The sequence below is a fragment of the Eleginops maclovinus genome, chromosome 16 (assembly GCF_036324505.1).
Source record: "Eleginops maclovinus isolate JMC-PN-2008 ecotype Puerto Natales chromosome 16, JC_Emac_rtc_rv5, whole genome shotgun sequence".
NCBI classification, from domain to species: domain Eukaryota; kingdom Metazoa; phylum Chordata; class Actinopteri; order Perciformes; family Eleginopidae; genus Eleginops; species Eleginops maclovinus.
The window spans coordinates 22,046,410-22,064,228 of record NC_086364.1 but is presented as its reverse complement, the minus strand read 5'-3'; the positions used below and the strand labels follow the sequence as shown (position 1 = coordinate 22,064,228).

At 40.9% G+C, this 17,819-nt stretch overlaps 1 protein-coding gene across 1 annotated transcript in view; it reads right to left on the bottom strand.

The window, feature by feature from the left end:
- The window catches only part of pkn1b (protein kinase N1b), a 42,326-nt gene extending 29,624 nt beyond the window's left edge, over window positions 1-12,702 (bottom strand). The window contains exon 1 of the mRNA XM_063904099.1: window positions 12,215-12,702. Coding sequence (XP_063760169.1) covers window positions 12,215-12,241 — 27 coding nt within the window. The 5' untranslated portion in view covers window positions 12,242-12,702. The remainder of the gene's footprint in view (window positions 1-12,214) is intronic.
- Window positions 12,703-17,819: the final 5,117 nt, after the last annotated feature.

The following is a 17,819-nucleotide window of genomic DNA, read 5'->3' as shown; positions in this document are numbered from 1 at the left end:
ATTATGGCAATTTCTGTATTTCTTTAGCCACAGATCTTATTTGAATGCAATATTCCAAAATCCAATGGAAAAATCCCATTGGCTTTTGTCCGGGGAGCATTTGTGATGGTTACTTGTGGGTGGGCACTCAAAAAAACCTTATCATCTGGCCTCCCTTTTAGATAAAGCCAGGGCAACTTGGCTCATCTGCCTCTATAAATATTTTAGTCCATTTTGTGAGGGTAAAGAGTTCACTTACATTATCATTTCATAACTCATTCAATCAATTACTCAACAACACCTCAATGATGGGGCTTGGGACCAGACGTTTAACCTAATTCTTACAGCATAGTGTCGCCAAAAATAGCAGTAATTTAATAAATGTTCCCTAAGCTGGCATGTTTTTTTTAGGGGGGAAAAAAGGTTCCTGATGTGAGCTTTAGTGCATGTAAATGGGTGTTTTTCTGGCCATGTAGATGTTGTGGGAAGCTGCAGGGACAAAGAGAGGCAAAGATGACTTTAAAGGTCCAAACCGAATTCTTGATGCAACGCCAAAAGATGAGCATAAAGAAAGGGAGGACAATTAAGAGGTTAGATTTAAATCAATAGAGCCATTCATCTCCTTTATTGTGTGTGTGTGCATTTGTGTGTTAAGACGGGCACTTAAACACGGCATGTTTACAAGTTTCTTTATCACCTCCACCAGAAATCAAAATTGACCGTGCTGTAGTTCCTTTATAGCCCAACATTAGCCGCCTTTAGCTTAGCGGTGGTGACGTGAAGTCATGTGACCGTGCTGTAGTTCCTTTATAGCGCAACATTAGCCACCTTTAGCTTAGCGGTGGTGACGTGAAGTCATGTGACCGTGCTGTAGTTCCTTTATAGCCCAACATTAGCCTCCTTTAGCTTAGCGGTGGTGAGGTGAAGTCATGTGACCGTGCTGTAGTTCCTTTATAGCCCAACATTAGCCGCCTTTAGCTTAGCGGTGGTGAGATGAAGTCCTGTGACCGTGCTGTAGTTCTTTTATAGCCCAACATTAGCCGCCTTTAGCTTAGCGGTGGAGACGTGAAGTCATGTGACCGTGCTGTAGTTCCTTTATAGCCCAACATTAGCCGCCTTTAGCTTAGCGGTGGTCACCTGAAGTCATGTGACCGTGCTGTAGTTCCTTTATAGCCTAACATTAGCCGCCTTTAGCTTAGCGCTGGTGACGTGGAGTCATGTGATCGTGCTGTAGTTCCTTTATAGCCTAAAGTTAGCTTTATACTTCAGAAATAGTGGTGTTAATATGTGGGAGATGCTGCTTTCAGGGTTAGCCTAGAAAAATACGTCACCATAATGAAACTTATCCACTCAATAGATAACTCCTACAGCAGAAGGAGAATAAATATTAGGAAAAATGGGATTGTTATACACCTCTAGGATCTTAAACATTTCTTATTGTTTGGTCTGAAATCATTTTATAATCATTGTAAACTGTGCCTGTGCTTTTATTGAATGTTATATTATGTATGAATACTGATTGTGATTATTGTCGCATTCCTCAGCCGTTCTGTGTTAAAAAAAAACGGAAAAAGAGAGAGAGACAAAATTTTGGGGAGGAACAACTTTAAATTCCCCTCACATCCTGATGTCTGCACACAGCCTCATTCAGCAGCAGACAGTGGATGGGATTTGGGTTAAGAGGGAGGGGTTGGGGGTGGGGGTGGGGGTAGTGGGGTCTGACAGTGAATTTTAATTAATCTCTCTAAAGACAAACATGCAGGTCCTAATGCCACTGCACAACAGATAAAACAAAGCTATGGACTCCACATTAATCAACATAAATAATACACTCAAAGAAAAGTCACACACACACACACACACACACACACACACACACACACACACACACACACACACACACACACACACACACACACACACACACACACACACACACACACACACACACACACACACACACACACACACACACACACACTAATGTACTGTAACTGGTTGGTAGTGAATAAAACAGTACCAGGAGGAAATGTTGCTCCTCATAATGTCAACACAGCGGATCAGAGAGAGTTAACTTTAGGACACCGTTACTCAGAGCAGACTCTTGTGTGGGTAAGTGGGACAATCTGACAGTTAAATATGCAACGCTCCTCAGAAAAAACACTTGGAAATGCATTTAATATGCAACAGGATTATCCCTTGTAATGTGTCTGTGTTTATTGCATCCATCCTTTTTAAAACCACTGTTCAGACTCAGGGAATAAATGTTTTGGGACCATTTAGTTTATAGTTATTTAGAGTATATGGGTTAGTGTACATTTGGCAGTTTAATGGGGCACATTTTCTGGTTGATATCAGTATGTAGAGTCTCTCCTGGGACATGTCTCCATGCTTTAATGTTCAAAAAGCTCTTTATGTTTCTCATACTGCCTGTGCTGCAGCTCCTCTTTTCACTCTCTGTCTGAAACCAGAGCCCAGTCTGCTCTGATTGGTTAGCTCTGTTGTGATTGGTCAACCACTTAGAGATGTCCCGCCCCTTTAGCCTTTATCATGTACAATGTGTTAGAGCGCTAGCCAATAGAAGAGCGAGTGTTACGTAGTGATGTTTCAGAAGAAGAAAGGAGTCCAAATACTAAATCTCTGCAGTTCTGCATGAAAGACAAAAGCAAACGAATAAATAAAATGAAAGAATTACGAGAGAAATTGCCATCTAATATTATGATTTAAACTCTGGCCCTCTATGAGCTCTCTCTAAAAGCTTACAGAGTGTACTTTGGACTCTGTGTGTTGCTTGGTAATCTCTTAAAATCCCTAATATTCCAGAGTTTCCAAATCTCCTCTTAACAATGCAACACGGCTGAAAGTATATCGACTGAGCTTCATCAGGAAGGGACGTATGTTAGAGGATTGTAAACAGCAGGAAGACTGTGCAGTAGGTTAGGTGATGAAGTGTGTCTTGTGTGTGCACACCTGTGTGTATGTGGGTTAGTGTGTGTGTGTTGCAGCAGTGTCCGATGCACCGCTGGGGAAGAGCAGGTCGGCCTGAATGGCATCTTTGTGAAAGGGTTGATTTTCTCCAAAGACTTCGGAAAACATTTATGGTTTTGTATTCGGGGCTTTGTCCTTTGTGAACTCGACAACAAACAGTCTCTCTGTCCAGGCTGCTGAGGAATAAGGCGTTATAACACCCCCCCCCCCCATAAAAAAAACCCTTACACTTAATCTACTTCTGTCATGTGTGTATGAGCAGTTGGAGGAAACTGAGACAGGTGAAGGGCACAGAGAATTTTGCAGCAACAACAAAAAATATCTGGAAAGCTGTCTTAAGGAATCAATGCAGGGAGGATGTATTTTTGTAGGGTGACCCGGAAGTTAGCATCTCAACAGCTCCCTCGGCAAAAAACCAATGTGATTATTCCATTATACTTTGAAATACTTCAGATATTTGAAGGACTAACTATAACTTCCAGAAGTAAAAAGCTAATTTGGGGCTATAAAGGAACTACAGCACGGTCACATGACTTCAGGTCTCCACCGCTAAGCTAAAGGCGGCTAATGTTGGACTATAAAGGAACTACAGCACGGTCACATGACTTCAGGTCTCCACCGCTAAGCTAAAGGAGGCTAATGTTGGACTATAAAGGAACTACAGCACGGTCACATGACTTCACGTCACCACCGCTAAGCTAAAGGCGGCTAATGTTGGACTATAAAGGAACTACAGCACGGTCACATGACTTCAGGTCTCCACCGCTAAGCTAAAGGCGGCTAATGTCGGGCTATAAAGGAACTACAGCACGGTCACATGACTTCAGGTCTCCACCGCTAAGCTAAAGGAGGCTAATGTTGGACTATAAAGGAACTACAGCACGGTCACATGACTGCAGGTCTCCACCACTAAGCTAAAGGCGGCTAAAGTCGTCTCATTTGCACACTTGTTAGCCACCCCTGTTTCTAAAACACCAGTGGGATATTTACTGACATATTTTATGTCGTAGAATTTAAAAAATCTTGTGTTAAAACTGACCTTATTTCAGTTATTTAAACAACAACTCATTCAAAAACCATTGATTTTGAGACAAGGATACCCTCTCTTGCTAAGAGGCAAACTCATTTCGGGTGAGGGACTCATCCCTGCACCACAGAGGCTTGAATTTGTCTCAAAAATAGACACTTACATTGTAAAAAGGTCCTTGGTCTATCACACATAACCCAGTGTTCTCTGCATGCTCAGTGAACACCACCTGCATATAAAAGAGGCAGCAAACAAAGTTGTTGACCTACAAAAGTCAACCTGGATAAGGGCGTTACAAAGGAGAGACCTAATGAGGCTTTACAGGCTTAGCTACAGGACAAAGAAGAGAGAATAAGTCAAAGTGTAAAACACAATAGCTCACAATGGATAAAAGAGTCACATTATCTTAGTGGAAGCCATTCCAGTCCGTGTGACTACAGCCTGAATAATCAGAATGCAACCCTATCTGAACTGCATGAAGACAGGAGGCTGAACGGAGAGAGGACAGTAGTCTGGAAAGGATGCTAAATGTTTGATGGCGTGATTTTATATCTGGTTGCTAGCAGTTTAAGTGTGAGGTCTGCACGGTGCTGTGTGATGGAGCTGTGATGTCTGATGGGAAGTGGATGGAGCAGCAGAGACTGAAACTAGACCAGTCATGGTAACATCCATTTATTGCACAATATTGTGATATGAATTGATTATTGTTATGCTATTGTCTTACAGTACTGTATTGTGTAAATGTGCATTAACTTGTGTGTTTGTTTCCATAAGATTGTCACCAATATTCAAGCCGACATGATGCCAGGATAATCAGCAAGGTCTACTACAGCATTCAAAAAAGCCTCTAACATGTAGCGTACAACATGCATTGTTATGCTGCTGTATAATCATAATATTACAAGCATTAGATGGACTTAAAAATGAACATTATATCAGTTATTGCAATGATTTCTGCCTGAGCCTAAATGACACAATTTCAGGATTGTTTGCACTTCCTTCTTCTCGAGCAGGAAGTGTTTAAAAATACTTTTTCCTATTGACTTAAATGAGAAAAGAGAGATCAGTAAACCATTCTTTATATATGTGTTTTAATTAAATCAAGTACCCAGGACAAACATTTCAATAGCCCTTATTATAATATTTAGGACACAAAAGTTTTAAAAGTGCTATAGGCAAATCCAGAGAGGCGGGACCTAATCCAGGGAGGCGGGGCTTAAGGAAAATCAATAACAAATGCTCTCTGGGCCCAATCAGGGGGCTTTTTGTACCTACATGCAATCAATGTTTGGCTTCATGAACTACTGAGCAACTTTCATAGGAAGGAACAGGAACACGACTCCAACTCTGAATCCAGTTCTCATTATACATCCAGGGGATTTACTTCGTTGGAGATTGGCTAAGAATCATGCTACAGCTGACTTATTCCCTCTATAAGTGTACACACACACACACACACACACACACACACATACACACACATACACACTAGGAGGAAGTCTTTTTTTGGAAGCAAGTCAACGGGTCACAAGATGCACTTGTTGTGTTTCCTCATGAATGATCCATATGTCAGTGGAATCAAACCTCCCTGGAATCCAGCAGCCTAAAATCATGAACGAGATAAACCTGCCGCTGGATTTGACTCGTTAGCACATCACCTCCCCCTAGTGTCTGGGACAAATACCCATGATGCATTTCAATGTGTGCTTATTAAGATGCTCCTGAACCTGGCAGAAAACAGGTTACACACTTCATGGCAGATGTTTTTATGCAATATGCTTGGGAGTCACCTACAGCTGTGAGGGGGAGCAGAAAGAGCCCTGCTGTGTAATGGACGGGTTGAGCGGGCATGATGGTAATGGACATGGAAAGCAGATTAAAAATGATTATGGCAGAAGGGCTGAGCAGGATAAGAGGTCCATTCTATAATGCTGATGATTATCCCCCATTACTGATGGCGTTTATTACGAGAGCATGGCACATGGAACTGAGGACAAGAGGTGGAAGCAGCAGCACTGTTTACAATACGAGTTATTTTAGTCAAAGTTAAATATCGAATGAACACAAGACCCCATTGTCCTGGTGTGTCTCTGATTTCTTGCTGTAAAGTTTTTTTGGATAACAAGCTACCAATGTAAAAAGCTCAGAATTAGAGTCATGTGAAAAATGCAAAACACACACCTGTTTTTGGTTATTCATGGAGAGAAAAATAAGAATAATAAGCAATTAAAAAAGTGTTAATTGAGGCCTTGCAACGAATTCACCAGCACTGAATTTATCTGCACTTCGTTTGTTATTTGGAGTTTGAATCTTTATGATTTTTGATCTTGGCTTTGGAAAAAAGCGTCAGCTAAATTAATGTCATGTAGTCAAGAATAACATGGTTGTACTGCATCGGAGAAAAAATAATGCATGAGTTTAGGATATCAATAGAGCCAATGTCCATTCAGATATCTATCAAGCTCTAGAGGGGTGCAGGAATGAGTCCTAAAACCCGGAAATAAGCTAGCATTTTAGCACTTCCTGTTCCCTCTAAATGAACGTCATCACGCCGAACATTAGGCTCCTTTAGCTTAGCGCTGGTGACGTGAAGTCATGTGACTGTGCTGTAGTTCCTTTATAGCCCAACATTAGCCGCCTTTAGCTTAGCGGTGGTTTGGTGAAGTCATGTGACCGTGCTGTAGTTCCTTTATAGCCCAACATTAGCCGCCTTTAGCTTAGCGGCTGTGTGACGGTGAAAGTCATGTGACCAGAGCTGTAGTTCCTTTATAGCCCCCACATTATCCGGCCTTTAGTTGCAGCGGTGGTGACGTTGAAGTCATGTGACCGTGCTGTATTCGTTTTATAGCCCAACAATTAGCCTCCTTTAGCTTAGCGTGGTGACTGAAGTCATGTGAAACGTGCTCTAGTTCCTTTATAGCACAACGTAGATTAGCCGCCTTTAGCTTAGCGGCGGTGACGTGAAGTCATGTGACCGTGCTGTAGTTCCTTTATAGCCAACCTTTCGTCTGGTTGGTACTGGATTCCTTAGGTCTTGTAGTTTCATGTAATACCAGTAATCACTGTAGCTTCTATTACCCATCTCATAATCTCCCACACATTGTTGACGCTGAATAAAAGAAGCCATACTCACAATAGCACCTGGCTACTGTTTATGTCTATGTCTCAACCATTCAGCAATTCAGCCTCAAGAGACTTTAATACCAACAAAGGCTCCAGTTTGGGTTACATTTTGGAGGCTAAGCTTGGTCTCTCCTGCTCAAACAGTTAATAATAGCTGGTTTTTCCCCTGTCTGTCTCACTGTTAAAGCCTCTGGGCTGACACAACAGACAGTCCACTGTTGAGGACGTAAAGCCTCATGCCTTCACTCCCCTTAAACCCAACACCACAACATGCAGGATATCACATGACCTCAGCATCAGCCTCAGGTGGGACAACGATCCCGTCACACAGTCCAGGTTCCCTCGTTGTCTGTCTACTTTGGTTTCTACTCAAACAGCATGCATCAATGGCATCATTTTTAAAAATCTGTGTAGCTGCCTTCTTAAATTACGGCCTGGTTGCACCATAAATGTAAAAGCAAAGTCAATCAGGACCTATATTATACCTTAATACCAGGTTTAAGAAGCTTACTGATGTTGTAACAAGCGTTATATGGTGAGTATGTGTTAAATCATATGAGCACATGCTGTTCATTTCCATAATGTGACATGCTACGTCCTTTAAATCTGTAATTCTGTATGTGTAAATCTTATCTAAGTATTTAATCTGATTCTAACTATTGAAGGGATCGTGGAAAACTGCATTACAATCAATAGACCTCCAATAAATAAATGGAATATATTCATATAACGCACAACAACACGAGCCTTCTTTTTTGACCTTCAGACCCCCGAGTCACATCAAGAGAACTATCATATCAAGATTGAATGTAGGTTATTTTGCGTCAGCCTGCTTCTCCAACTTGTCCTTTTTGGCAACACATTCTTCAATCCTGTATTACCACAATCCCTTACAGCCCTAATATACTCACACAACCAGTTTAGGAAAGACTACATGTAGCTGAACACAAGTAAGACAAGCACGTTTTCTAACCTTCACCAGTTTACTTGAAGTATTTCTGGTTTGTGCGTCACCACCGCTAAGCTAAAGGCGGCTAATGTTGGGCTATAAAGGAACTACAGTACGGTCACATGAGTCGGCTAATGTTGGGCTATAAAGGAACTACAGCACGGTCACATGACTTCACCTCACCACCGCTCAGCTAAAGGCGGCTAATGTTGGGCTATAAAGGAACTACAGCACGGTCACATGACTTCACGTCACCACCGCTAAGCTAAAGGCGGCTAATGTTGGGCTATAAAGGAACTACAGCACGGTCACATGACTTCACGTCACCACCGCTAAGCTAAAGGAGGCTAATGTTGGGCTATAAAGGAACTACAGCACGGTCACATGACTTCACGTCACCACCGCTAAGCTAAAGGAGGCTAATGTTGGGCTATAAAGGAACTACAGCACGGTCACATGACTTCACGTCACCACCGCTAAGCTAAAGGAGGCTAATGTTGGGCTATAAAGGAACTACAGCACGGTCACATGACTTCACGTCACCACCGCTAAGCTAAAGGAGGCTAATGTTGGGCTATAAAGGAATTACAGCACGGTCACATGACTTCACCTCACCACCGCTAAGCTAAAGGCGGCTAATGTTGGACGTGATGTAATTTAGTCATCTCATTTAGACTTGTTAGAAACCACTGTTTTTAAATTCACCAGCGGGGTATTTAGTTACATATTTTATGTCGTAAAACAAAACGTTAAACTCTCTTCTGCTTGTGTTAACCACAGACCTTATTTCAGGCTCACAACCAAAGAAAAAACCATTCACTTTGAGACTTCTCCGGGTTTTAGGAGTCATTACAGCACCACTCTATAAACATAGAAAATAAAAGAGACTTTACAAGTGGCTCCTAAACCACCAAATTCAGAATAACAACTAATGAAATGGGACCATTCAGGCAGGAGTGAATGCGTCACCGGCCTTGGCAGAGGTCTACACTCTATCCCAAGTTTTGATTTGTTTTCTGTGTTGGCATTTAAAAGGTACCATCATTTTTCTCTGGGGTGAATCGTGATTGCTTTGCACCCCAACAAGCCAGCTTCAGGCTAGATGCAGCCGTCGGGGTTATTGATGAATGTCATTAAGATATCCCATCGATGCAGCAGTTTTAATCCTGTGTGTCTGGGCAGAGACAGATTTCTGCAGACGCTGTGTAATCCTGGGTTCAGGGTGGAGGAGGCTGGATGTTGTTTATGTGTGTGTGGGTGAACTAATGCCACCCTCATAGGAGGTCAGACACACACTGAAGTCCACTCCCCTAATCCTATTATCCATGGCAGTGGCAGCTGGAGACACACATTATGGTACGTGCCATGCAAGATATGGCTGTGTATTATAACACGCTCTCTGTACTCAGAGGCCATTAAGGAAATGAACCGAACTGCCCTCACTCTCTTGGAGGATCAATAAAAAGGTAATTTAGTCGGGAAGAGAAGTAGAATTGCCTCTGACTCCTACAGATAATAACTACAGGAAACAAGCAGATATTAAAAATTCATGAGAGGGAGTCCACTAATGTATAGCTAAATCAAAGTGTGTGTTGTTAGCTTAGCGCAGAGCTCAGAAAAGCACTAATAGTTAAGTCACACATTACACTGATGGTCATCTTATGTGCAAATATGGATAATGTGTTTTTAAAGGAGAGGGGGGGAGGGAGGGAGTTGTCCTCTGTGAACCCAGCAATCATGACCTCTAGTATTGTGGGGAAGGAATGAGTCTCAAACCGCGATATAAGTTAGCATTTTAGCACTTCCGAACTCCCTTCTCCCAAAGTCCATGTTTTTTTGTTTAGAAGCCTAGAGAGTGTAACACGAGCTGAAGAGATTTTATGTTTTGTTCTGCGACATAAAATACGTCAGTAAATACCCCACTGGGGAATTTAAAAACAGCTAACAAGGGTCTGAATGAGACGACTAAACGTCACCATGGCCAACATTAGCCGCCTTTAGCTTAGCGGTGGTGACGTGAAGTCATGTGACCGTGCTGTAGTTCCTTTATAGCCCAACATTAGCCGCCTTTAGCTTAGCGGTGGTGACGTGAAGTCATGTGTTAGCCGCCTTTAGCTTAGCGGTGGTGACGTGAAGTCATGTGACCGTGCTGTAGTTCCTTTATAGCCCAACATTAGCCGCCTTTAGCTTAGCGGTGGTGACGTGAAGTCATGTGACCGTGCTGTAGTTCCTTTATAGCCCAACATTAGCCACCTTTAGCTTAGCGGCGATGACGTGAAGTCATGTGACCGTGCTGTAGTTCCTTTATAGCCCAACATTAGCCGCCTTTAGCTTCAAACCTTTTTTAATTGGTGTTAACACGTGGACATTATCCTGCTGAACGTGTAAGAATCATAAACGTTTGCCACAGAGATTATTTTTCTGCTATATTCCAAAATCCAATCAAAAAATCCCACTGGCTTTTTTTTAGGGAACCAGGGAGATGTTAACTTCCGGGTCAGACTACAAAAAAACCATCAACCCTGCACCACTATATGGAATGAGGTACTAAGGGCAAATAAAAAAGGTGAAAGGGCGATCAGAGTGCTCAATAATCACACAGCGGTTGGTCTGACTCTTTGATCTCAATCAGCCGCCTGCAGCTGGACTGAAGGAGTCTCAGGAGTTCATCAGATCCGGCAGAAACTGCTCAATTGCAGGCAATCACAGAGGTGTTATATATTCAGTTATGTGGCAGTTATGAAGATGTCCAGGGCAGGAGAAATCTACATTGAACTGTGGTCTATATGACTAGTGTCCAGGATGATATCCATATCCAAAACAAATGGAAGAAATTCATTGTTCTGCATATTAAGCATGTTTATTTTGCGCCATGGACAAATGCATATGAACTAAGTCCCATATTGGCTGTTACTGATGGTAAACAAACCCACATAAGAAACACAGCTTTCCAAGAAACACTAGAGGTACTGATAAATGCCAAGGAAGGAGCCAGCTTTCACTCACAACAAAGAATACTGTGACGACAGAGTGTCAAAAACACTGTGTAAAGGAGGGAGTGGGAGACAGTTTATGAGGGGATGGCTGTGTCTTTTCTTTCAGTTTACATCTGTACACTTGTTGCTCTCGGATAAATTCAGGAGATATGAGCAGGTTGAGGTGGTTATTAGATGCTGTAGATGTAAGGTATAATGTAAAATGTAATACCCACTGCACAGTCTCTCTGCAGTCAGTGGTGTTTTTAACATTTCCCTCTAACGCGTCCTGAGTTACTCTGACCCCAGAAAAGAGGAACTGTAACCCGACCTCCTCTAAATTATTACCTGAGGCTGAACACCTTCCATGACTCACCTCAGACCCACCTGAGGGAAACTGCTGCGTCACAAATGGGAAATCATCGCTTCTAATCTGGGAAATCTAATCTGTATCAAGGCTGGGGAGGAAGCGGAGGCCGAAGAGGGGATTTATCTGTGAAATAAACAGTTTATCCATTGATTGTGAAGGAAATACAGATCCTTTTGCTGTTGGTTTTCTCCTTCTGTTGATTGTTGACCTCCATCACTGACATTTACTCTGTTCTACACTCTCTACTTCCTACTATAGTTGAATAAAAACAAAAACCGGTTGGCTTTGATACAGTTTTCTCCATCTGCTTCAAACACTTTCTGTATTTTGTACTACAATCAAGATAGAAATGTTTTACACCACTTTATTTATCTGACAGCTTCAGTTTAATATTCGGATTTAGAAGTTGCAAATACATCCAATTGGAAATTCATGTAAACTTAAATGAAAACCGCTAAGCATTCTGGGAGATGTAGGATTGAGCATTTTTGGAACTTGACCCATTCTAGGGACTCAAAATCAGGCTTTCTTGGCCTCTGCAGCTTCAATGTAGAGCCTTATTTCCATTTCAATGCTGTCTTTTGCAAATTCCCCATGCTTATGGAAGTGCAGTACCAAACACCTTATCATCACCAACGTATTGCCATAGAAAACCTCTTGCCACAACTACAGATTAAACTAAAACATCTCACATTTTCCCCCAACAGTGGATCTGTGCATGCATTGGTGTTTGCAGTTTGAGATCTAATATGCAAACAGCGGTAACACAGCATGGAAGGAAAAAGGTAAAGTTTGAAACTCACCTGTAGCTCGTTGTTATTCGCCATCATCGACAGCCAATCAGATGGCGAGGCCAGGTGACTTCTGTAAATGTTGGTCTCACTTTATAGCCCTCAGATCATGGTAGAAATCACAGGTACAACTCCTCCAGGGATGTAAATACAATAAGTCCAGTGTTAAATGTCCTGTAGCATGAAATAAAAACGCTTAAAAGCCCCGGTAAATACGCAGTTTGACGCACCAAAAATCGGATGGATTAATTGTTAACATGGTGACGTTTGGAGACCATCACCTCCTGCAGGATCTCAACTCCTGGACTCTGATCTGCAGTTTAGGAGTCGGAAAGAGGCGCCGCTGCTGGAGGCTGTTTCCCCGAGTTAAAGGAGGAAAACACCGTAAAAAAATCCAGAAATGTACCCGGCTTCACCTCCACACTGAGCTCCGGTTACTACGGGAGACTGAAGCCCTTTCTCCCCACCGAGGTGCTCTGCTGCGCGGCTCTGCAGATCACTGAGAGCCGGTGATGCTGGAGAGACAGGAGGGGGTGATCAAGTGAGTTTCAGAATAAAGAAGGCAACTTCCGGTTCATCGCTTCAAAATAAAACCTGGCAATTAAAGACAAAGCATGTTTACAACCTCAATCGGAAACTTGTGAACGAAAACATTACGGTTTACGATTACTGTGGTGGCATGAGTTAGTATTTTATTTTCCTAATCCCTCATGTTCACTTTTCACGCCAAACTATGCTGTATTTATTGTGTTTAAGACAAATAAAGTCTCTGAATCCTTTTGATTTTTGGGGAAATTAATAAAGCAATCAAAGTCAAAAACCAATACCCTCAGCTAAACACTTGAAAACTAATTATTCAAAGCTCAAACAGCCACACATTTGATTTTTTGAGGTACGTGAAAGTCCCTTTGAATAAAAATATTTTTCGATAGACGTTTTTGTTTTTTCTTTGCCTTTTTATAATGTTTTTAATATATGTAATTGTGCCATATAGCTGTATTTTTTGATAGAAATGTCCAACATCTGGTATGAAGTGTATCCATACTTTCCTATGGATGTGGAATTTTCCCATAAATAAAATACAACTGTACAAAAAAAGCTTTGTGAAATATAAAATGTCCTTATCCTGAAGTTGAAATGTTTCCCCATGTTGTCCTTTTTCATTTCTGTCCAAACTCAGACCAAAATAAATGACTAGCTTCTTCTTCTAATTCACAGAAAGGCCAATAATATTCAAAACAAATGTTTTCCAGTGTCTTATCTAGGGACATATTCAACCTGAACCCCTTTGCCTTTTTATTATAAAGACACAATCGTGACTTTTGAAAAAATAATAAAAACGAACCAAACATTTCTGTTTTATTTTGAAATCCAGACAATGCTTCCGGTCGTGGAATTGTGGCTTCCTGTTTCCAGCTTGACGCAGCACGCAGCTCTGCAGCGCCTCCACCTGAGACCTGTTGATCACATTTAACCCGGTTTAACCTGATAGCCTCAGATATGTTTCATATCCACAGCTACTAAAGTATGCAGGGTCAGTGTTGATATTCAATATAAGCCATATCCTGTATTGCACAGTTCACACGTATGCATGCTTTAGATGCCATGTATGTCTTTAAATCCCAATGTAAACTCAGTATATTTCCAAGAGAATGTGCAGATATTTTTAAAGCAGGCCAGATTAACATCCATGTGTAAAATTAGAGGATTGTCCCACATTTTCACAATGTGAGGTATTGTGTTCACTTCCTCTCTAGGGAGATTGTTGTTATTATGGCAGATACATCTCTATTTCCCCCACATTTATATGTTCAACTTGGACATGTTTTCTCTTTTGCAGTAACAGAGTCAGTGGTGGAACAAGTACTCAGATTTTATTCTAGTGAAAGTTGCAATACTACATTGAAAAAGTTTTGGTTACAAGTAAAAGTCCTACATTCAATCTCTCCTAGACGAGGCCCTGATGCTCATTTTCAGGTTTGTATTTTGTTCCTCTGCTGTGTTATTTATTGGCTGATTTATATTTTGTATTAGCTAATAATCTGAATCTTTAAAAAGCTAACAAATGTAGTGGAGTATAAAGTAGCATAAAATACATTTATAAGTACCACAAAGATGTAAATAAGTACAGTACATGAGTAAATGTACTTCCACCATGGTGAGAGGAAACCCAGCAGCCTTACTCCATCAGACGATGAATGAAGTCCCTCATGGTCACCAGCAGAAGTTCTGAATCAGACTGCAGCAACAAAATGACCTCTGTGTCACCGACGGAAGAAGAAACGCCCCGAAACACACGCAGGGAAAACACATCCACTAACTCACTCGTTCTCTGTCAATGAAGCCCAGAGACCCAATTACACCCCACAGGATTTAGCAGCAGCTTGAAGGCATCTTCTTTGACCCTTTAACGCTTCAAATGAAATGGATTAGGTAATGTTTGATGTGGTTTCTCTTTTAAGCTGTGCAATAAGTAATAATAATAATCTTAACAATAATACATTTCAGTTATGAAGTGCTTTGACAGGTGTTCAAGACACTTTACAGAGATACAAATAAATAAATGCACAAAATAAGAGCACAGCACTTAAATAGCCTGTGCAATACAAATAGCACTTTCAGATTTTTAGTATATTAATTTGTAATTAATCAGTTTTTTATTTATTTTACACAACATTAATATTACATATTTAAAATCATTTTATATTTTAGTACAACGTGCACTTTTACTTGACTTTTTAGGTTAATATAAACATGTTTTTTATATTTCATTTGATCTTTTTATTGCACATTTTCACTTAATTCTTATATATCTCTTATTTTGAATTCTCATTGCACATTTTTTACTTATAATATATATATATTTATTAAATATAAATGTCTCATCTTTTCATTTATTTGTGTACCCTTTAAATAAGGTTTAGTATATATTTTCTCAGATAATAAAAACAGGATGTGGTCACTAAATAATATTTAGACTTTCCAATGTGATTGTCTGTATACGTGGAAAAAGTAAGTCATAAATGTTAATACTTTATGAGCATTATTTGTAGAGTGCTGGAGAAACATTTCAAGAGTCAAATATATTCGGGCTGCTGAATTCATTTTTCTATACAAAGTAAAAACAAATATAGGCACAACAACAGAAACATTCACCACAGATTAGAAGCCTTTTTATTTCATATGTTCCCACATCTCATCCTGAAATTGTTTTGGCACAAAAACACCACACATAGTTTCTTCAATACAAAATAATTCAACTGATCTTCACAAAACAAATACTCAACTTTTAGAAATGTAAACACTTAGTTTGTATGCTATATGAAACTTGGCAAAAATGACACAAAAATATCCATGTAAAGGAGCTTGAGGCACTGTAGACTCTATTATTAAAACCAGGAAGATGCACAGACAGGTCATAAATGCATGCATGACTATGGTGAACAGGGTTATACATTTTGATAAAGTAGTACAAACTCTCAGATATGATAATATAGCAGCATGGAGCAGCAGTGGCTTCATAATTAGGCAAAACATGCAAAGTGACTGCGGTATAAATAGGTATATAATTTAGAAAACTATATTCTGTACATGCCGCTTTCCGGAATATTAATTTGATCACTTGTTTCGTATAAAATTGTGCATGTCGTTCTAGTAGCAGTGCATAATAGTAAAGGGTCTCGATATAAAACACAGATGTACAGACCAGCAGGAGGCAGTGTTGCTTTATATTTCTGTCAATGGCCCCACCTTCTTCTGCAGACACAAAGACTCAGACATGTGCGTTTTTTCTGCACACAGCACATCAACATAAGATACGTTTATATTAAATATGTTAAAAGATAGTGAGATTTCCCGTTATGAATATGAGGCGCGTGTCAGATATATGGCACAAATCCAGTAGAGAAACAAGTCTCATATACTTTAGAGGCCCTTTTGTGCTCATTTCCAGGTTCATATGAGTGTAGTGTCTCTCCTGGGACATGTCTCCATGCTGTAGTGTTCAAAAAGCTCTTTATGTTTCTCATACTGCCTGTGCTGCAGCTCCTCTTCTCACCCTCTGTCTGAAACCAGAGCCTAGTCTGCTCTGATTGGTTAGCTGGCCGGCTCTGTTGTGATGTGGTCAACAGCTTAGAGATGTCCCGCCCCCTTAGCCTATCATGTACAAAGTGTTGGAGCGCTAGCCATTAGAAGCCCAAGTGTAACATCGTGATGTCACTATGTTCAGGAAGTGAACAAAGGAGTCCAATGGAGGCGTTTCCGGCAGTCTTTGCAGAACATTGACATGCACAGAAACCTACATTACACACTACAGGGAAGGGAAAATCCCAAAAGCATAATAGGGCCCCTTTGAAGTATCTAAACTAAACTAAATCATTGTGCATTTTGGAATATTACTGTTTATATCACTGGACCATAATGAGTGATTCATTAAATTGAACATCATTTTAATTTTGAGGTCAACTTTAACAACTTTTTATACGCTTTTGTAATTTCCCCATAATATTACATCATAATTCTTTAGTTGATAAGTATTTTCCATTTATAATATGAACCTTTAAAGTAAGTAATGTTGTCAAATAAATGTAGAGGATTAAAACGTACATTATTTGGTTCCAAAAGGCGTTAAAATAGATATATTTAGTACTTAAGTACTGCAGTCCACCACTGCACAAATCACAAAACAGAGCAAACAAGTATGGAGAATGTGCAGGAACAGTATTATATCATGATATTAGATATATAATAAGTGATGGTTGTTCGTATTAAACCCCCCCCCCCCCCTCCTAATAAAACCCATATCCCCATCCCTCACTGGTTGCCAGATTGGTCATTGTCTCACCCAGACATCCCCCTTTCTCTCCCACCATGACATCATCCGTAACCTCAGAGACTCCCTGAATACTGCTGGACCCAGGAAGTGAGGTACCAACATTGGAATGTGAGCACAACAACTACACCCCCTCCCACCTATCACCAGCACCCTCACCCTCACCCTGACTCCCCCCTCAGAGCAGCTACCCTCCCAACCTTCCCTCCCTTGGCAGCACAACGACGCCCTTCTTCTCTTAGGCCTCCTCTTCCTCCATGACTGACGACTCTATTAAGTCCATGAAAACGTGGCTGTCCAGTGAAGTCATCGTAACATTTACTGACTGGAAGACTGATGGGGCGAGAAGGGGGGCTGGATTACTTCATTACTGCTATAGAGTGGTGCAGGAATGAGTCCTAAAACATGGAAGTCTCTTTGGAACACTCGGAGTCACAGTTTTAAAAAAATGTGTTTTTTGGCTAACCCTAAAATAAGGTCTGCGGTTAACACGAGAGATTTTTGTTCTATGACATAAAACACGTCAGTAAATACCTCACTGGTGAATTTAAAAATGGTGGTTGTTAACAAGTGTCTAAATGAGACGACTAAACGTCATCACGCCTAACGTTAGCCGCCTTTAGCTTAGCGGTGGTGACGTGAAGTCATGTGACCGTGCTGTAGTTCCTTTATAGCCCAACGTTAGCCGCCTTTAGCTTAGCGGTGGTGACGTGAAGTCATGTGACCGTGCTGTAGTTCCTTTATAGCCCAACGTTAGCCGCCTTTAGCTTAGCGGTGGTGACGTGA